Source organism: Festucalex cinctus, chromosome 9 (assembly GCF_051991245.1).
Source record: "Festucalex cinctus isolate MCC-2025b chromosome 9, RoL_Fcin_1.0, whole genome shotgun sequence".
Lineage (NCBI taxonomy): Eukaryota > Metazoa > Chordata > Actinopteri > Syngnathiformes > Syngnathidae > Festucalex > Festucalex cinctus.
The window spans coordinates 19,719,374-19,738,491 of record NC_135419.1 but is presented as its reverse complement, the minus strand read 5'-3'; the positions used below and the strand labels follow the sequence as shown (position 1 = coordinate 19,738,491).

At 38.9% G+C, this 19,118-nt stretch overlaps 1 protein-coding gene across 2 annotated transcripts in view; it reads left to right on the top strand.

Moving 5' to 3' along the window:
- The window catches only part of lnx2b (ligand of numb-protein X 2b), a 32,855-nt gene extending 16,152 nt beyond the window's left edge, over positions 1-16,703 (top strand). For both annotated transcript variants that reach the window (XM_077532476.1, XM_077532477.1), the window contains exons 4-10: positions 2,249-2,448; positions 4,873-5,286; positions 6,563-6,691; positions 12,048-12,222; positions 12,323-12,569; positions 12,776-12,934; positions 14,578-16,703. In XM_077532476.1, the coding sequence (XP_077388602.1) occupies positions 2,249-2,448; positions 4,873-5,286; positions 6,563-6,691; positions 12,048-12,222; positions 12,323-12,569; positions 12,776-12,934; positions 14,578-14,713 (1,460 nt within the window). In that variant the 3' untranslated portion in view covers positions 14,714-16,703. The remainder of the gene's footprint in view (positions 1-2,248; positions 2,449-4,872; positions 5,287-6,562; positions 6,692-12,047; positions 12,223-12,322; positions 12,570-12,775; positions 12,935-14,577) is intronic.
- Positions 16,704-19,118: the final 2,415 nt, after the last annotated feature.

Sequence of the window (19,118 nt, the reverse complement as noted above, 5' to 3'; positions counted from 1 at the left end):
TTACTCTTTCAAACCCAAAAATGTATAAATACGTTACAGAAGGCTTTGATACAGCTTCTGACAAGACAATGTGGTGGTAATTATTACAAACAAAGGCCAGCAGTTGACAGCAGAGTATAAGATTAGTCAGGGCCATTTTGCAACAAGCTCTTTTTTCCCAGTGTTTAACAGGTTTGTGAATAATTGTGAAACTTAGCTATATTCTAATGCTAATTGCTGCAAAACTGAAACAGATACATACTTTTTTTTTTTTTTTTACCCTGATGAAAGAAGAGACTAATCTTTCTTTTGGTAGGTTCCATGTTTTTATAGCAATAGAACAGAATGTTCTGTGGACCTTGCAAAATCAGTCAAAATCCAGTAAAACAGCCTAGAGCAAAGGGGGTTGGCTTCAGAGAAAATGGCTGCCAGTCAATGAGTTAAAAATATGAGCATATTCAGGTTTTTGAGCATTTACAATATGTGGCCTTTCAGAACCTGAATATTGCGAATATTCAGAGACTGCCTGTAAATGTACTGTTATTGGAGTTGAGTTGGGGGCCCTCTGTGCTTCCTCTTCTTGCTCCTAATTACACGGCATACATCCAGTAATGCTCAGTGCTGCCCGTCACATTGTGGCACGTTCTGGCATTACAACGAAAGCACACAATTCTGAATTCAACATTGCCTGATCTAAAACCCATGAAAAAAAATGATTGCTTAAAAATCTGCAATATATGCGGGGGAGTTGAAAGATAACGCCCCAAAATTTTCTCATAGGAATTGTCAACACGACTAACTAGTAAAGTAATGTGCATATGGTTCAATGTGGTCTGCACGTGGAAGTCCTCCCTGCTGTCCTGTTTGTTTTGCCTATCTCTACACTACAAAATGGAACATCACGTGTGTCACTCTCTCTATTGACATGGCGTTATGTCATAGATTTACAGCCTTTCACCTTTGCTTCAAAACAGGCATCAGTAGAAGCAGGGAGATTTCCCGTCGTTATCAATGCTGTGTGGTATTGTTTACATTTTTTATTAAGGCTAAGATGCAATGTACAGTACAATACTCAACATAAATTGATACACTCCCAACAGATTAGTCAGACAATCTTGAGTATCCTTCCAGAATCAATATTTGTTCGCGCTTTCACTGAGAACCGAATACAAAAGTTTCTTTTCTAAGGGAGTTTACTCACTCTCGGTTGCATTTCAATAAATTTGAATATTGTGGAAGACTTCCAAGTTCAATTTAAAATGTTAAACTCAAACAGATTCACTGCACAGAGTGAAATATTTCATGTTTAAAGTAATTTTGATGATTATAGCTTACAGTCAATAAAACTCTAAAATTCAACATCTCAAGAAATTGGAATATTGCACAGGATATCTTTAGAATATATTTTCAATTTAGTGATTGAAATAAATTTACTTTTCTGTAATACCTTATTGATATGAACCTATCTGTTGTCCCAAGTAACATTCTATCTCATCATCATTTGTACTTAGTGGTTGTAGTTTCACCTTTTCTTTCTCCATAGTTTCTTTGAAATAATTTTAACATGATTGTAGCATGCAAGTGGCCAACACACAAATTAGCACTTTATTAACTCATCCACTCCCAGCCATTTTCACTGAGGCAACCCCTTGCTCCCGTCTCATTTCCTGGATTTTGACTGATTTTGCAAGGCCCACAGACTATTGTGTTCTATTGCTATAAAAACATGGAACCTACTAAAAGAAAGATTAGCGTCTCTTCTTTAATCAGGAAAAAATATATATTTCTATCTGTTTCAGTTTTGACGCAATTAGCATTAGAATATAGCTAAGTTTCATCATTATTCACATTCCTGGTGAAAACTGTCAAAAAGAGCTTGCTGCAACATGGCCCTGGTTGCTCTCTTATACTCTGCTGCCACCTGCCGTTTTTGTAACAACTACCATTGCTTCAAACATTCTCTTCATTTCAGAGGCTGCATCAAAGCCTTCTGTATGCTCTAGCATAAAAAAAAAAAACATAAAATATAAATGCGTCTTTGGGAGCATGGTAATATTTAAAAATGTATTTATACATTTTTGGGAGCAAATGAGTTAAAATTAATATGTAACATTGTGCAGCAAAAGTTAGGCTACAGTCACGTTATGACAGCCAATTGTGAAGCCAAAGTATATTACATCCTAGTCATGAATCATGTTGAAAATGAATGGAGCAAAGTAGGAAAGGTGTTTCACGTTTCATGACGGTTCTTTTCCTTCCTGTTGCCAAGACAACACGCCGCTGCGCTCCAGCCTGGTGGCCGAGTCCAATGTGGTGGAACTCTTCCGAGAGGAGGCCGACGAAGAGCTGGGCCTGCGCATCGTGGGCGGCAAAGACACACCGCTGGGCAACATCGTCATCCAGGAGATCGTGCGCGACTCACAAGCGGCTCGTGACGGCCGACTGGCGCCCGGAGACCACATCTTGGAAGTAAGATTGGGTCGTTCTCAAATGTGTGCACTTTTTTCATGCGCCTTCCTGAGTGTCAACAGACTGATATTTTCTCAGAATGCACCACTAGTAAGCAAACCGTCCCATGTCATATGAACAAGATATTTGTGAGAAGGTCTTATTATGTGTGAAAAGTCTAATTTTAAAAGTCTAATTTTATAAATTTGTTTTAAGCTTGAAAATCAGAACTCACTCCAGTGGCATAGCATTTCCATGTATTTTCATGGAAAACAAATCAGACGCCATTAAATTTGTATTGGAAAGTGGAAAGTGTTGTTGGGACAGGTAAGTGTCTCCAACATTCTGTCAATCCATACATCCATTTTCTATAGCGCTTGTCCTTATTAGGGTCGTGGGTGAGCTGAAGCCTATAAACAGCTGACTTTGGGCGAGAGGCAGAGTACAACCTCGACTGCTTGCCAGCTAACCGTAGGGCACTTATAAAGTAAACAAACAGTGATTCACATTTGAAGAGATTCAAACAGAAGTTTGCGGATAATAAGCTAACCGCTGGATCACTATGATGCTTTACTCTGAAATACTCTTTATTCAAGTATTACTACAACTTATTTATTACATTATCATACAAAAATATTGGGGTCGTGGAATATTTTTTTTTAAGCAAAACTACTGTTTATTTTACCACATTAACGATGTCCAGACAGTATTAACATAGTTTTAATACTTCATTTAAAAAAAAAAAAAAAAAGGGGGGGGTTTTCATATATTCATTCGTGTTAATTTTATCTGCCATTTTAAAATTTAGTCTTAGTTTTAGTCCAATTTGTCACGCTTGTCAGTTACTCAACCTCATCCCGTTTTTATTTAGTACAGTTTTAGTAGACTATAAATCTAGCATTTTTGTCTTTAATTTAGTCAAAGAAAACAATTTTATTCATCTAGTTTTAGTTCACAAAACCTGTCGACTTTTTAGTCTAGTTTTAGTCAGGGTAATTATTTTACCACTTTATATTTTTAAAACTATCTGTCATAAAATGTTGTCTCATCTCTTTGATGGAAAAAGTCACACACAACTAGACTAAATGCAATTTATGGAGAAATTGCGTGGGAATGCTGAATGCTAATAGCTGAATGCTAAGATTTGAATGCATGTGGACTGCTTATGAAGTAAATTGAGAGATAAATTATGAAATAATGACTTCCTGGTTTTTGGACAATGCACTTTACCAACTCTGCCAACGAGCACTATCAAACACCTGGTAATGATGATAAGTTATATGTATGGAAGTGGGAGTGGAAAATTACCCTTAGGAATAGTTCAATGTCTATCCCATTGAAAATGAATGGGGAAACGTTAATATTTAAGGTTAAATTGTGCGAATACTGTAAGTAATGTGAAATCAGACAATATATATACCCTGGGAGGCGTGAATTTTTGAAGCAAGTTGAAATTTGAACAGTGTAAATCAGAAGTATTATGTGGGAGTTGTTACATGGCAAAAAAGTAGGGGTAAGCTAGCCAGCATTAGTTAGTAGTCGGGTTAACATTATTGTTGGAACGTTATAGCTGTGGATTAATGTTAAGTTATAACTACAATTTATTTATTTATTTATTTTTTATAAAAACCTTTCACCATGAATCATTCGTGCATGTTGTACTCGCTAGCTTCAGATTTGGAAGGGGGTGTGTCACTGTGTGTCATATGACAGTGTTGCAAAAGTGACAGATTAGCAGAGACAAGATTTAAACAAATAAAAAATTTAAAAAAAATCTTCATCTAGTTTTTGTTCATGAATTAAAATGTCCATAGATATTAGTCCAGTTTTTATGAGGTGAAGTACATTTTTGCCTCGTATTCATGAGTCGATGAAAATGCATACTGATTTAGTCCCAGTTATTGTTTATTAATGTGGGTTTTAGTCTAGTCTAGTCTAGTTTTAGTCCAGTGAAAAATGTGTGTTGACGAAATTAACACTAGTATGTATAAATGCTGGGAGCAGGACACTCTTTCACAAATTCCCCCCCAATTTTGTAAACACGCGACTTTCCAGCAGGGAATGTGAAAGCAGATATTCAAGATAAACTGGTTTGATCTCCATGGCAACAAGGTGTGGTTACTCCCGGCAGGCGTGAGCACCTCGGGTCGACTTGTGGCTGGTGTCGCTGATTGACAAAATGTGTTATGGCATTGTTTCTTCAGCATGGGTGGCTAGAGTTCAATCTGGTTAGGTAAATGTTATATTGGTTAGAGTTAGACTTTGTGTAAAGTGAAGTGGCAACATTTTAGTTTCCTACCTGCAAATACAAACTGCTTCAACAACTCTTTCCGTTTTCATGCCCCGTAATGGAAAACAAGATAATTCTGGGTGTACTATTCCAAACAGTATTTTACTAGCTGATGTACACACCGCTTTATTTGGCATGTGCCTCGTTGTTTAAAGGTGAACGACATCAGCCTGGCGTCCGTGCTTCACGCTCGGGCCGTTGCCGTGCTGCGCCAGCCTGCCCTCGTCAGGCTCACCGTCATGCAGGAGAAAGGCTTCAAACCGAGGGAGGCGCGCCCCACCGATCAGCAGCCGCCTGTCCCGTCCGCCGCCGCCCACGGCAACGCGGCCTCCTCCGCTCACAACCCAAGCACCGTACTGCAGGTGACGCTGACCAAGAGTCAGCGCTCGGAGCCGCTGGGCATCAAGTTGATACGCAAATCGGACGAGAGCGGCGTCTTCATCCTGGACCTGCTGTCGGGGGGGTTGGCGGCCAAAGACGGCAAGCTGAGGAACGGTGACAAGGTGTTGGCCATCAACGGGCAGGACCTGAGACACGGTACACCTGAGAGTGCCGCCCAGATCATACAGGTACAGTTTTTATATTGCAGGTTTTTAAGCAGTCATTTTTTTATGAATATATTTTCTGCAATGCCCTTGCAAGTGGGAAAGGAGAGCCACATTTGCCGATGATGTCCCATCAGACCCCGCCTCTTAAAGTCACATGGCATGCACAGACAATACATACACATTTTATGCTTGGGATTTTTGTCTGTTTTCAACAAAGCTGTCAAACATTTCATTAATTGCATCTTAGAATTTTGATTAATCACAATTAATCACTTAATTAAAAAGGCCTTTTATCAACATTTTTGCCCGCCAAATATAAAGGGATACTTAACTCATTGGGTTAGGGTTCGGATTAATGCGGTAACTTCATTATATTTCACGGACAATGAATACCTTTAAAAAATATTTTTTTTCTACTTCCAGTCGACTGACATCACTTGTGCTGAGGAAGTAAATAATGACCAATCATGGCTCAGTTAACTGACCAAAGCCAGAAAACAGGTGAGCCATGATTGGTCGTTACCTACTTCCACAGCACAAGTGATGTCATCATCAGTCGACAGTAAGTAGAAATGATTACTTTTTAAAGGTATTAATTGTACATGAGAAATAATGTTATAAGTAATAAAGTTGTAATAAGTTATCAAATTCATTCTGAACAAAATATTAACTTTTAACTGCTGAAAATTGTTCAATGAGTCAAGAATCCGTTTTTAAAGAGCAACTGTTATGTATCTTTTTTTTTCAACATTTAATGTTATGAGAACGTCTTCAAAACTGTTTATCCACTGCACAAGCTCCTCCTCCTCCTTTTCTGATCAGTAATTATTTGCATAATTGAAAATGAGGAAAAAAATGACCCCAATAGTTTGACATGAACAAATACCTTGAATGTCATCTGCAAACATTTATTAAATGCTTCACTTGAATGCATGTAGTTATTTTTATTGCTCAAACACAACCTGTGCCACCTTTTAACGTAGCCATCCGCTGTCAGCTAAAGGATCACCTGCGGTCAAAATGAATAGTGTGATTAATCTGCGTTAAGACATGATTAATAAGACATTCAAGGTTACAAACGTCCACTGCCAACTGTGGGACCTTATCGAGACAGGGGCTTAGCTTTCCAAATCAGTTTCCAATCAACTGAATTGACCACAGGTGGACTCTAATTAAGCTGTAGAAAGTTCTCAAGGATGATCAATGGAAACAGGATGTTGTGCGTTTGCAAATGTTGTGAAGAATTATTACCATGTCATTTCAAGATGTTGTCAAAAGGTACGTGTCTGTTTTGCAGGCCAGCGAGGTGCGCGTCAACTTTGTAGTCTTGAGGCAGGGGGAGACTCAGGACGAAGGCGGGCAAGGCCGAGCGGCCAGGAGGGCACCTGAGCCGCAATACTTCAGGCGGCGCTCCACCTACATGAAGGTACGGGCCAAACATGTTTCGGCGTATCTCCCACTGAGTCATCTTCTGACGTTAACCCTCGCATTGCACAATTTTACACGTGTGCGGTATGTGGAAAGCGGTGAACACGCCTACTGATTTGTCACATCCTGAAGGATTTTTCAAAATGGCTGAACTCGCTTTTGACCACACACAAGGATTTGTGATTTACATCGCATATGGCTGTGTATATGTGGAAACAAACCCTATGCACAGAAGAATAATTAATAAAAATAATGCAAAAATTAGAGGTTAGTTAATTAATTTAATTGATAATAATAATAATAATAATTAATTTAGTTGATTTAAATGGAAAATATTTTCCTTATTTATTGCTGGACACTGCTTTACAGTGGATGTCAAGTCAAACCTTTTCCTTACTTTATTTACTCGAAACATGGCATTCTGATTAATATGTTTGTGAAATATGAATAAAACAGAAAAATCCACCTGTTATCAATCCATCTCAGAGGGCGGCCATGTTTTATTTTTTGTTTTTTTTGTTTTTTACACTTGCTGTTGACTAAAAATGACATTGCGGTGCTAAAGGATCTCTGGCAACAACCAATCACAGCTTAGCTTCAGAACAGGTGAGCTGTGATTGGTTGTTACCTGAGACCTCAGTAATTGTGATGTCATCTTCAGTTCACGCAAGGATTAAAAAAACAAAAACAAACAAAAAAAAAAACAGGTGGATTGTTCTGCTTAATTCGTATTCCACAAATGCAATATTGATTAAAAAAAATTAATAATGTTGTGTTTAGACTAGTGGGGGTACATAGAACTGTAAAGAGATTTTTATTTTATTTTATTTATTCCCCTATTAACTGATTGACTACCAGCCATTTTCATTGAAGAAACCCCCTTTTGACAGATTTTGCAAGGCCCACAGAATATTGTGTTCTACTCTTATAAAAACATGGAACCTACAAAAAGAAAGTATATTTGTATGTTTCCTTTTTGCAGCCATTAGCATTAGAATATACAGTCAAACCTCGGTTTTCGAACATAATCCGTTCCAGAAGTCTGTTCCAAAACTGAATTGTTCGAAATCTGAAACAGTTTTTCCCATTATAATTAATGTAAATAATTTTAATCCGTTCCAAGTCTAAAAAAAAACTTTGAGTTTTTTTTTTGTTTACTATTTTACACCATAAACTGCACTGTATGTTGTAAATAGAAAAGGGTAGAAATAGACACCGTTTTATTTTAATAGAAGCTATCCTATCTAAAATGATGAGAAAAAAAAAGCACTTACAGTATTTCTTCAATCTTCATACAAATGTTCATTGTTTGCAGCTTTTGGTTTACGTTGTTTGTGTCTGTATGCGTGTGTGTGTGTGTGTGAGAGTGTGTGGTTTCCTAAACAAAGACAGAAAATAGGCCAATAAGTAAATGTATAAACGTAAGTTAAGGCACTCACATTATTAAAGAAAGCAAATTAAATTAGCGCAGTTAAGCTAGTGTCATTTAGAACATCACTCGCTCTTATTGTGAAACTAAATGGTGACACTTCCGGTTTCGGGCTGAGCAGCGCAACATCAACTTACGAGTGCTATGTGGTAACGTGTGGATGAGGAAACACCGCCCAAACATTCGTAACAAACATTTTAGAAGGAACAAGCTATCGCTGATTCTGGCAAGAAGGTTACAGACAAGAAATAAGGACAACAGGACCCACCAGTCATTGACGCACACGCTAGCACCAGACTTCCTGCTGTTATCGCTGCTGGCGAAGACTGATTCTGTTCAAGTGGCCACACGCACGAACGCGAGGGTAAGTTGTGTCACGTGAACTCGCTTTCCAATGAACAGACTACAAATTATGCAAATTAGGATTCGTCTCAGTTACGCAGTTAAAGTTGAACATATCAGACTTAAAGAATAGACAGCTTAGTAGCCTTTTCTACACTCGGCGAGTGAGTCGCGTTCAGGTACGCTCTGCTTTTTTCATTTCGAGAGCCGATTTTTTTGGACGAGTTCTGAGACATAAAATTCGAGAACAGAAGTGTTCGAAAACCGAGGTTTGACTGTAGCTAAGTTTCATCAATATTCACATTCCTAGTGAAAACACTGACAAACAGATCTGCCCTGGCTGATCTCTTATACTCTGCTGCCACCTGCTGGCCGTGTTTTTAATAACTATCATTGCTTTAAGCCACCTCTTCATATCAGAAGCTGCATCAAAGCCTTCTGTATGCTCTAGCATAAAAATAAAAAACAAAAACCATGTAAACACGTTTTTGGGAGTGAATGACAAAGTTTTATAAATGTTTTTACACGTTTTTGGGCTTGAATGAGTTAATGTAGGATATTTACATGGTGACGTTACAATGTTTTTTTTTATGTTTATCTGTATTCTTTTAGTAGATGTGGTCGGAGTTGTCAATTATCAGTGTTTCGATGACATCAAGTTGGCATTGACGGGGTGTTGCCGCTCTGTGTATTCATACACTCCATGTGCATTGGCAGGTTCCCAGTTTGTATAGATTTTTTATTTTATTTTTTTTATGAAAAATGGCAAGAGACCTGAATCTGATATTGAGATAACCAATTTTATTTAAAAAAATGTATTTATTTATTTATTCATTTATTTTTGTGCTCTCAACATATTACAGTGTATCCTAATTGTGCCACTTAAAATGTAAAAAAAAAAAGAAATCTGAATTGTCATGTAAATACTGCAGTGCAAATCCAGCTAATTGCAATGAGAGGGAACGTTTGTGTAATTTTTTCTTCAAATCTATGACAGCATTGTGACACCTCCTCGTTGTGCCATAAGTTGAGATTCCCCCCCAACAACTCCGAAATGACCCGCGTTGCAGCGTGCATGTTGTCCACCTTCCTGTGACACAAACACTGTGGCTTGCGGTAGCATCCCTAAACCAGGACATCGTTGGTGTTTGCACGGCGTAATTGTGACGTGGGGCCGCTTTTGTCAGCGCCATGCAGTGTGAGCAGGAAGAATAGCATCCCCCCCAGCTTGGGGGGTGCAAAGCTTTGAGAGCAGACACCTGCGTCGCAGCGCGGAAGATGAAAGCGAGGCCGGTGGAGGGCCCTCCTTCTGTCCTGATCAAAAGGCCCGGGGTGCTTGCTCAGTCTACTGGGGCCGCGGGGCCGCTTGCCTTGTTGTTTTTTTGGGGGCCCTTCTTTCTTTTGGGTGGCAGAGGATCAAAGTGGGTAACAGTTAGCTTTCGCCTGCAGAGTGGAGCCTTTTCGTCTTGCTGGGGGGGAAGGACCCCCCGCCGGGCGGAGGAAGAGGCCTCGCCACCTCCTCCTCCCTCCCCCAGCTTCCCTTTGGAGCGGTTTACAGTCTGCGGAGCGCAGCCAGGAGGCTGCCGGCAGCCGTCGCTTTCCACACATCTTTCTCCGTTACGAGACACCCGGTGTGGGAGCTCGCACGTCGCCTCCATCTCGCATCTTTCCACATTTGTTACTTACTGGCCCCCAGGCGTTTCCATTAAGGCGATTGTTGGGCGTGATTGGCACTTGATGAATGTTAGCTAAAAATGACAGCAGCGATCCACACATCTTAATCAGTGCTCTCCTTTGGGTGTTGACTCAAGTATAAATGCAGCGGAATGAACACACATGCCGATGCCACCTCCATGACACCATAATTGCAAACTTTGTGATTTTTTTTTTTCTTTCCAAATGTGGCCCTGTATCAGAAACAGCTGGAAGCTGTTAGGGGCTGGAAGCCCCTAAAATTGCCTCTCGGAGATTCTAACCATTGCTCCCACATTTCAGTGCAGTGTCACCATTCATTTTAGCTAATATTCACCATTTCCATCCCCCAGCACCCCCCTAATTCACACCCACCCAGAAACTCCTGCTGACGGCAGCATTTACAAATGAAAGGGGGCCAATTGTATTCAGCAGTTATTAGTTAAAAATTTGAACTATTTTCGAGGCATTGAAGGAGTTCAGTAATCCAAATTTTTCATACTACTGAGTTGGGCGATTTTTTTTTATTTTTAATTTTTATTTTTTTTAAATCTGAGTTATTTCGTAACCAAATAAGTCTAATTATGGAGGCAAAATTTGCAGGTATTATTAAATCAGCATAAGACCTTTTATGTTTTTGACTTTTCAAAGAATTCATGTCAGGAATTATTCAAGACAATGAGTGTTTTTAGAAAATGTTCTGGAACAATTAAATACATGAAAAAACTAAGGGTATGTCTACATACTAATATGATAGCTCAAAATTGTACCGCCTTTGTCCCAATTTGAGCCCAGAAAAAAAACAAAACAATTTACCTTAAAAAAAATTAGCAAGGTTCTGTGTACACAGTAAATTTTGTCGAGTACATTTTACTCTAAAAAGGGTCTATTTGGTCCCACTTATGAAGAGCAAAATTTACAATTGGAAGAGAGTATTTTGGGTGCGAGAGAATGTTGTTGGTCTCCTTTTGGATATCAGCAAAAGCAGGAGTGGCATAGCACAGATGGTAGAGTGGCCGTCACCCAAGCTGTAATTCCTTAACCGTAACTGTAAAAAAAAAAAAAAATCAAAACAAAAAAAAAACTAACAAAAGCTCTTCAAAAAATGTCATTCTAAAATGTACTTATCCTTATACTTAAGTATGAAGTTATGAGTGAAAAAAACTTTTTTATTTTTTGTCATGGGATAGGCCAATACATACACAGTAAATATACTTTGAGTAAAATTTACTCAATATTTTACTCTCTTCCAATTGTAAATTTTACTGTTTAAAGTGGGACCAAATACTCTTTTTAGAGAAGAATGTACTCTACAAAATTTACTTTGTCCTGCTCTTAGCACGTGTGGTGTACTCAGGATGAACAGCACATCATATCTCCGCTCTGTGCACATGTAAATGTATATCTAATTTGCTCCCAAAAACTTATAAATATGTTCTATTTTAAATATTACCAGTGTCCCAAGGATGTATTATGTTTAATTTTTTTATACTAGAGCATACAGAAGGCTTTGATGCAGCCTCTGAACTGCAGAGAATGGTTGAAACAATGGTAGTTATTCCATAAACCGCCAGCAGGCGGCAGCAGAGTATAAGAGATCAACCAGAGCCATGTTGCAAACAAGCTGTTTAAAACAGGCTAATGCTCATGCTAATTGCTGCAAAAGGGTAGAAATATACTTTTTTTTTTTTTTTTTTTTTCCCCTGATGAAAGAAGAGACTGATCTTTCTTTGGATAGGTTCCATGTTTTTATAGCAATAGAACACAATATTCTGTGTGCCTTTTTTAAATCAGTCAAAATCCAGGAAAACAGCCGGGAGTGAAGGGGTTGCTTCGGTGAAAATGGCTGCGAGTGAATGAGTTAAAAATGTGAGCACAATGCACCTTGCAGGACCCTCCCGGTGGCTTTTCCAGCCAGGAGAAGACGGTGAGCCTGAAGAAGGAGCCTCGCCTTTCCTTGGGAATCACCATCGCCGGCGGAAGGGACTGCCGCAGCCGCCTTCCTGTCTACATCACCAGCGTGCAGCCCGTCGGATGCCTGCATCGAGACGGCACCATCAAAAGAGGTACGTAAGAAGAATCTTTGAGTTACAGTTAAAACCCCCCCCCCTCCCCCCGATTACAAATGTCTTCCTCCGCTCACAAAATTGCGCTCCGCGTCCTCAGGCGACGTTCTGCTGAGCATCAACGGCGTGGACCTGACACAACTGACCTACAGCGAAGCCGTTTCCGCGCTGAAGGCACAGGCCGCCCAGCCCCAGGTGGCGCTCCGGGTCATCCAGACCATTTCAGAAGACTCGCAAGAGGACGCCGAGGCCGGTGGCGGTGGCGACAGGCAGGACGGCGCGGAGGACACGCGGGAAGACGCCTTCAACTGGACGCCGCTGTGGACACGATGGCTGGGCTTACCGAGGTACAACTCGTTGTCCAATAGGGCTGGATTTTGTGCCTGTGGTGATTCAATTCCATTTTTTTTTTCCCGCCAAGTGGCAAAATTGTGATATGCCAAGAGAACAAAAATGAACAAATATGGTTAAATTCCACATTGTAAGACTTTTTTTTTTTTGGGGGGGGGTGTGTGTGTCTTCTTTTTCGGCTGTGTTGCCGTTGTCATGTCAGCCACATGCACTGGTGCCGGGACATCGTCCTGCAGAAGAGCAACAACGAGAGCTGGGGCTTCAGCATCGTCGGCGGCTACGAGGAGACTCGCGGCCAGCAGCCCTTCTTCATCAAGACCATCGTGCCGGGCACACCCGCTCACTTTGACGGACGCCTCAAGTACGGTCAAAAAGCAGCCGCTCTTCTCTGGTTGTTTTTTTTGTTTTTTGTTTTGTTTTTTTTTTTGTTTTTTTGTTTTTTCTTCTTGCACAAAAGTAGCCTGGGGCCCTTTTAAGTTTACACAGTATTGGTTGATTTGATCGAACTTGGGTTCCAACCAAATCAAATCCACTTATAGATTACCAAAAATGTTAAGTAAAGACATTTTACAATCTTATCATATTGTTACCGTTCAATCTTTAGGTGACATAATGCTGGCAAGGCGGAGTTTTACGACGCTATTCAGACATTTCAAGAGTTCAAAGATTTTGTTCTCCAACACTTTTCAATAGGGGTGGGAACCTCTGGGTACCTCACGATGCGTTACGATATGCGATACAAGGCTCACGAAAACGATTATCTCTTACGATACCGCAATTATCGATATAATGGTCAGGTAATAAATCGACGATAATCTACGATAAAACGACTCAAGACATAAACTGATATTTAAATATTTTTGTACCGTCACTGAAACACAATGTTAAAACTAGGGATGTAACGATAAGCGCGATATCGTGATATATATATCGTCATCGTCATATTCACGATATTTAAATGCAACACATTTGTTAAAAAAAAGCCAGGTTCGTTTCCATTTGTGAAGTTCTAACACCCTCTAGTGGTTAGTTCTTTTTAGTACAATTTAATTTTCATTAGGGATGTTTTGACCCTTCGATGTTTAAAATCTACACTAATTGTCATATGAAAGGGGAACGTAATATGCCTGTGAAGCAAGTCAATATGTGGAGGAGCTCAATGTGTGCGTGCATTAATAACATAACATAATAATAATAATAATAATAATAATAATAATAACATAACATTGTTATGTACAAAAGCACAATATTGTGCTTTTTTTTAAGTATGAGCCATTTTTTTATACAATATAGTGACCTTTGTAAAATATCGCCAATCTCCCCACAATATCGTGATAATTATTGTATCGTGAGCTTCATATCGTGATATCGTATTGTGATGTTTGGATATTGTTACATCCCTAATTAAAACTGGTGTCTTGTTAACAGCGAGTACTTTAGTGTTTTTTTTGTTGTTTTTTTTGTTTTGTTTTTTAAGTCAAATACAAATGTCTTTGTCAACAAATTTGCGTCTTTCTGAAACACTATTGTATTAAATCCAATTAAATCAGTATTAATATTCCTCAGACATTGTGTGCTTCAATAAATTGAAGCATAAAATAGGTTTTAAAATGTTAAAATTGAAGATATACACATTTTTCATAGATACGTATACAAAAACTGAGTCAGTTGCTGGACAGATAAGTCTTACACAAGTAGAAGTAAGCTAATGTGTGTTCTTCACCTGAAGAATTTCCGTACATTTTCCCGCCTCTCTCATTAGGCACCCCCCTGAGTGGCCCGCCAAATAATTGCTCAATAAGTAATGAACAATGGAGCCGTTATAGTGGCTGTATATTACCTATATTGATAATCTATCGGGAGACAATCGACATCGATAGATCGTCACACTCCTGCTTTTCAAATCTTAATTTTTTTTTAATAATGTGTAAAAAAAAATAAAAATACAAGTGACTGTAGTGTTGCTTATATATCTGGTGCGTAACCAAAGTTTTGGTCTTCCAGGTGCGGTGACGAGATCGTGGCGGTGAACGGCGCCACCACGGTGGGCATGAACAACTCGTCGCTCATCCCCATGCTCAAGCTGCAGAAGAATAAAGTCACGCTGACGGTGGTGTGCTGGCCCGGCAGCCTGGTCTAACAAGCCGACAACTCAATAATTAGCAAGTGTTCCTGTGCACTAGCAGCAGGTAACGCTCCCCCACGTGGGCCGGTTTGCTTCTTTAAACATACTTGACATATTGAACCATTTTCAGCAGTGAAAAGCAAATATTTTGTCCAGAATTAATGTGGTAACATCATTATTTTTCTTGTACAAAAATACCTTTTTAAAAAAAGTCATTTTTCTACTTGCTGTCGACTGATGATGACATCATCTGTGCTGAGGAAGTAGGTCACGGCCAATCATGGCTCACCTGTCTGTAAACTGAGGCATGATTGGCTGTTACTTCCTCAGCACAGGTGATGTCATCATCAGTTAACAGCAAGTAGAAAAATGACTTTTTAAAGGTATTAATTGTACATGAAAAATAATGAAGTTACCACATTAATTATCGACAAAATATAAACTTTTTTACTGTTGGAAATGGCTCAATGAATCAAGTATCGCTTTTAAGGGTTGTCCGGCACTTGTGTAAATACAGGGTGTGTCACCCCCCCCCCCCCCCCCCCCAAAAAAAAAAATGGACTCACTCTTTGACTGGCCATTACTTATAAACAGACACCCGCATATTTGGCGTTTGACATTTCCAAATTCACCCATTGGTGAAATTAAGTTCATCCGTAATTGTGATTTTCGGTTCATACTTGAACTTTGGAATAAAAATGAAATTTGGAATTACAAGACATTGTCGTTATATAGCGTAAATCCTTATCTTCAAGACATCCCCATTTTTGTTTTTTTTGTTTTTAAAAAGGTGTAATGTTGGAGGAACTTGCCGCCATCACCTTTTGTACCATTTTTTTTTACTCCCAGTGACATTTCTTTCAACAAAAGTTGATTGTATTTTTGCCATTATTTTGGCTTTTTTTTTTTTTTTTTTTTTTTTTTTAAATCTGAAAAACCAAAATTATGAGTAACAATCAGCCAGAGTGAGTTGATAAATATTTGGAGAGGAGGGAGGACACCCCATTTGTACACTTTTGAGTTTGACCAGGGTGAAACAAACCGTGATTGACAATCGACAACAAGGTCCACGAATGATTTGGAGTGCATTTCTTCTGAGTTTTGCTTTTAATGGGAGAATACACATGCGCACGCACACACATAGACAAACTGGTCGCGCTGAAGGATAGACGTCGGCTCCTCGTGACCAAAATCCAAACGACTTGTGACTGTAAAAGACCAAAGTGTCCTTTGTCCACTTTTTTTATTGCACTTTTTTTCAAAGCCATCACAGTGAATGCTTCTTTTAAGAAAAGGGGGTGGGGGTGCTCGAGCCACTGTGGGGGTCTTGACTTAAAAATAAAAACTTTTTTTTTTTTTTAAAGTTCCTTACAATGCAGTTCTCCATTCGGCAAGACTCACCCCATGTATGTTTCACTTTGTATCTTATATGACGTCATCATTGTCTTGTATTTATTCACATTTACGGGTGCATCTCAAAAGTAGAAAATGTCATTTATTTTTTTAGTTTTTTGTTGTTTTTTTTTAAGTAAAATTGCTATTACTGTATATAGATTCAATTCATACTGAGGTTGTTGTTGTTGTTGTTTTTTTTTTAAAGATTTTATTGTTTTAAATTTGGTTGAATATAGCTTTGAAAATTCACCATAAAATTTTAATGTAAGAATTGGCCTAAAAATTCTCTTCTTGTGTGTTGAATGAATCTGTCAAATGAGTGTCACTGGTCAAATTCAGCTACGAAAATAAATGGACTTTTCTGCCATATTCTGAATAATTGAGATGCATCAGTTTCTCATATTGATAGGTGGATGTAAAGATGCCCTCCAAAAATGACCTCTAACATCCCGCCAACCACTCCTCTTTTTCTCTCCTTTTTTTTTTTTTTTTTTTTTTTTTTACTTTTTATTGACCCCAGAATTTTCAGGTCAGAGTGGCTGTGACGTGTACTGAGCCACTCTTCACTGTCATCTCTTTAGATAAAATGAAATAAAAAGTGCTACAGTGACTAGTGGATATTTATTGATTAAAGCGGAGTGTCAAGTAAGGAAACAAATTTTGTCTAAATCTTTGAAGAGATGTTATGAAATTCAAAACGAATCAACAGGTTCAATTATTTTTTATTGATTTTGTTTTATTTATTTATTTATTTTTGGAGGGTGGGGCCAAAATCAATAGGTTGTCTGGTCAAGTGCAACTGTTGGGTCTTTTTTTAGGAATTGAAGGATGTAGTTTAAACAGTGTAAATTGTGCTACGCAAAACACTCGTAATGCAATTTGTTATTACTTTGATGCAATTACAAGAGCCTGGGAGAGGCTGTAGTTGTACTATTAGCTAGGACAAATAACGTACTAGTATGTGGATCTCAAGCTGGGTGTCAAGGATATCGACTAAATGCCAAGACTGCTTTAGATTGGGAAGTAGAGGCGCAACAATTAACAGTAAGTAATCGACAACTATTTTGATAATAGTCATTATTTTCAGACCTCATTTAAAGTGTTACTTGACTCATTGAACAATTATCAGCAGTGAAATGTTAATATTTTGTTCAGAATTAATTACATAACTTCATTATGTTTCATGTACAATTAAGACATTTCAAAAGTAACTTTTCTACTTGCTGTCAACTGCTTTCTGGGTTTGGTCAGTAAACTGAGCCGTGATCGGTCGTTACCTACTTCCTCAGCACAGCTGATGTTGTCGAAATCATCAGTCGACAGCAAGTAGAAAAATTACTTTTTAAAAGTATTAATTGTACAAGAGCCCTGTGACTGGCTGCCTACCAGTCCAGGGTGTACCCCGTCTACTGCCCAAATCCAGCTGGGATAGGCTCCAGCACTCCCGCGACCCTTGTGAGGAATAAGCGGTCAAGACAATGGATGGATTTTACAAGAAAAATAATGGAGTTATCACATTAATTATAGACAAAATGTTAACTTTTTACTGCTGAAAATGGCTCAATGAGTCAGGCATCCCTTTAATGGTCAACAAAAAAATAATAATTTCGGCCTCTCAACAATAAATATTCCGAATTTTGTTGTCCTCCATGAAAGCGTTTATTTTATTTGAAATAAAACATTTGTACCTATATTCTGACATGTTATAAACCAAACCAGGAAATCAATCATAATCCATGTTTGTGTATTTTCTACATTGTCATAAATATTCTGATTTTAGATAACGGGATGGAAATTATTATTTTTATTTCTATTCATAAATCAATTGAAATAAAATTGATAATTGGACCTCAAATGGTAAACCATTTGAGCATTTATTTTATATCCTTGACAGGGATGCTACTCGTGTGTGACAAATTCCTACTAGTTCAGACTAGCAGTGTTACTAAGTAAGGTTCAACGGCATACTAGTAGGTAAATTGAGAGAAATGGTATCGACTCGAGTACGGAAAGCCAGTTGAGCATTTATTTGATATCCAGATTAAGGTCTATATACTAGTGTGCTTTGTCGTCACTTGAAAGACAATTCAGCACTACTAGAACAACTAGGGTGGGCAATAAGTGTACTCGTACATAACTTTGTAAGATGGATACACAAAGATATGAACTACATTCTCACCCTTTTCTTTCAACTGTGCAACAGTCCAGCAGAATTATCCAACATATTGTACATCCTGACCCCTAGTGGACTGAAGCACTAAAAGGCCTCCTGCTGTCGGTTCAGTCCCAAATGAGCATAAAGTGTTGTCTAAAGTACCTGTAAATGTAGTTATGGCTTTATATGACAGTAAATGTGTCACTTTCTTATCTTCTTGATGTTGGGGGGGTTCTACTGCAGGCCAGTGGGCCAGACGCCGAGAAAACTATCAGACAAAGGACCATAAAAAAAGGGGGACTCGCTCTGAGATACTGCTACTACTTGACTTTTACACTCGTGTCCAAGTAATTGCTAGCTGTCTTGTTAAAAGTTAACGATTCCACCACCGCCGCCGCCGCCACACCTTTTCCTAACAAGATTTGGACGAGGTGCGGTTTGCGGAGCAGGGAGACAAATGACGACAGATGAAAAGTCCCAAATGAGTTTTATTTGCTTATTTGTCGAGGGGGCGTGGCCACGTGGGCAAACAAATGAGAAGAAATTATGGTAACAGGACACAATTTCAGCCTCGCGGGTCTGTGGTTCAGCTATGGGAGAGGCACTCTTAAGTTTGTGTACATGGATGCAGACAAGAACACAAAAAGGAACCGCTGGGATCAAACCACCTAACGATGTCAAACTGGGTTTTCATTCGAAGTTAGGATTTTCTTCAGGTGGGTCGATACCACGGTGCAAACTTGGGTTGCAAAATATCTGGGATTTGTCAACATTGGAAACTTTCCACAGGAATTTATGGGAATGCAGTGTTCCCACGTTTTCCGCTGGATTTGGGTTCCAAAAAAAAAATACCCACAATAATTGAAATCC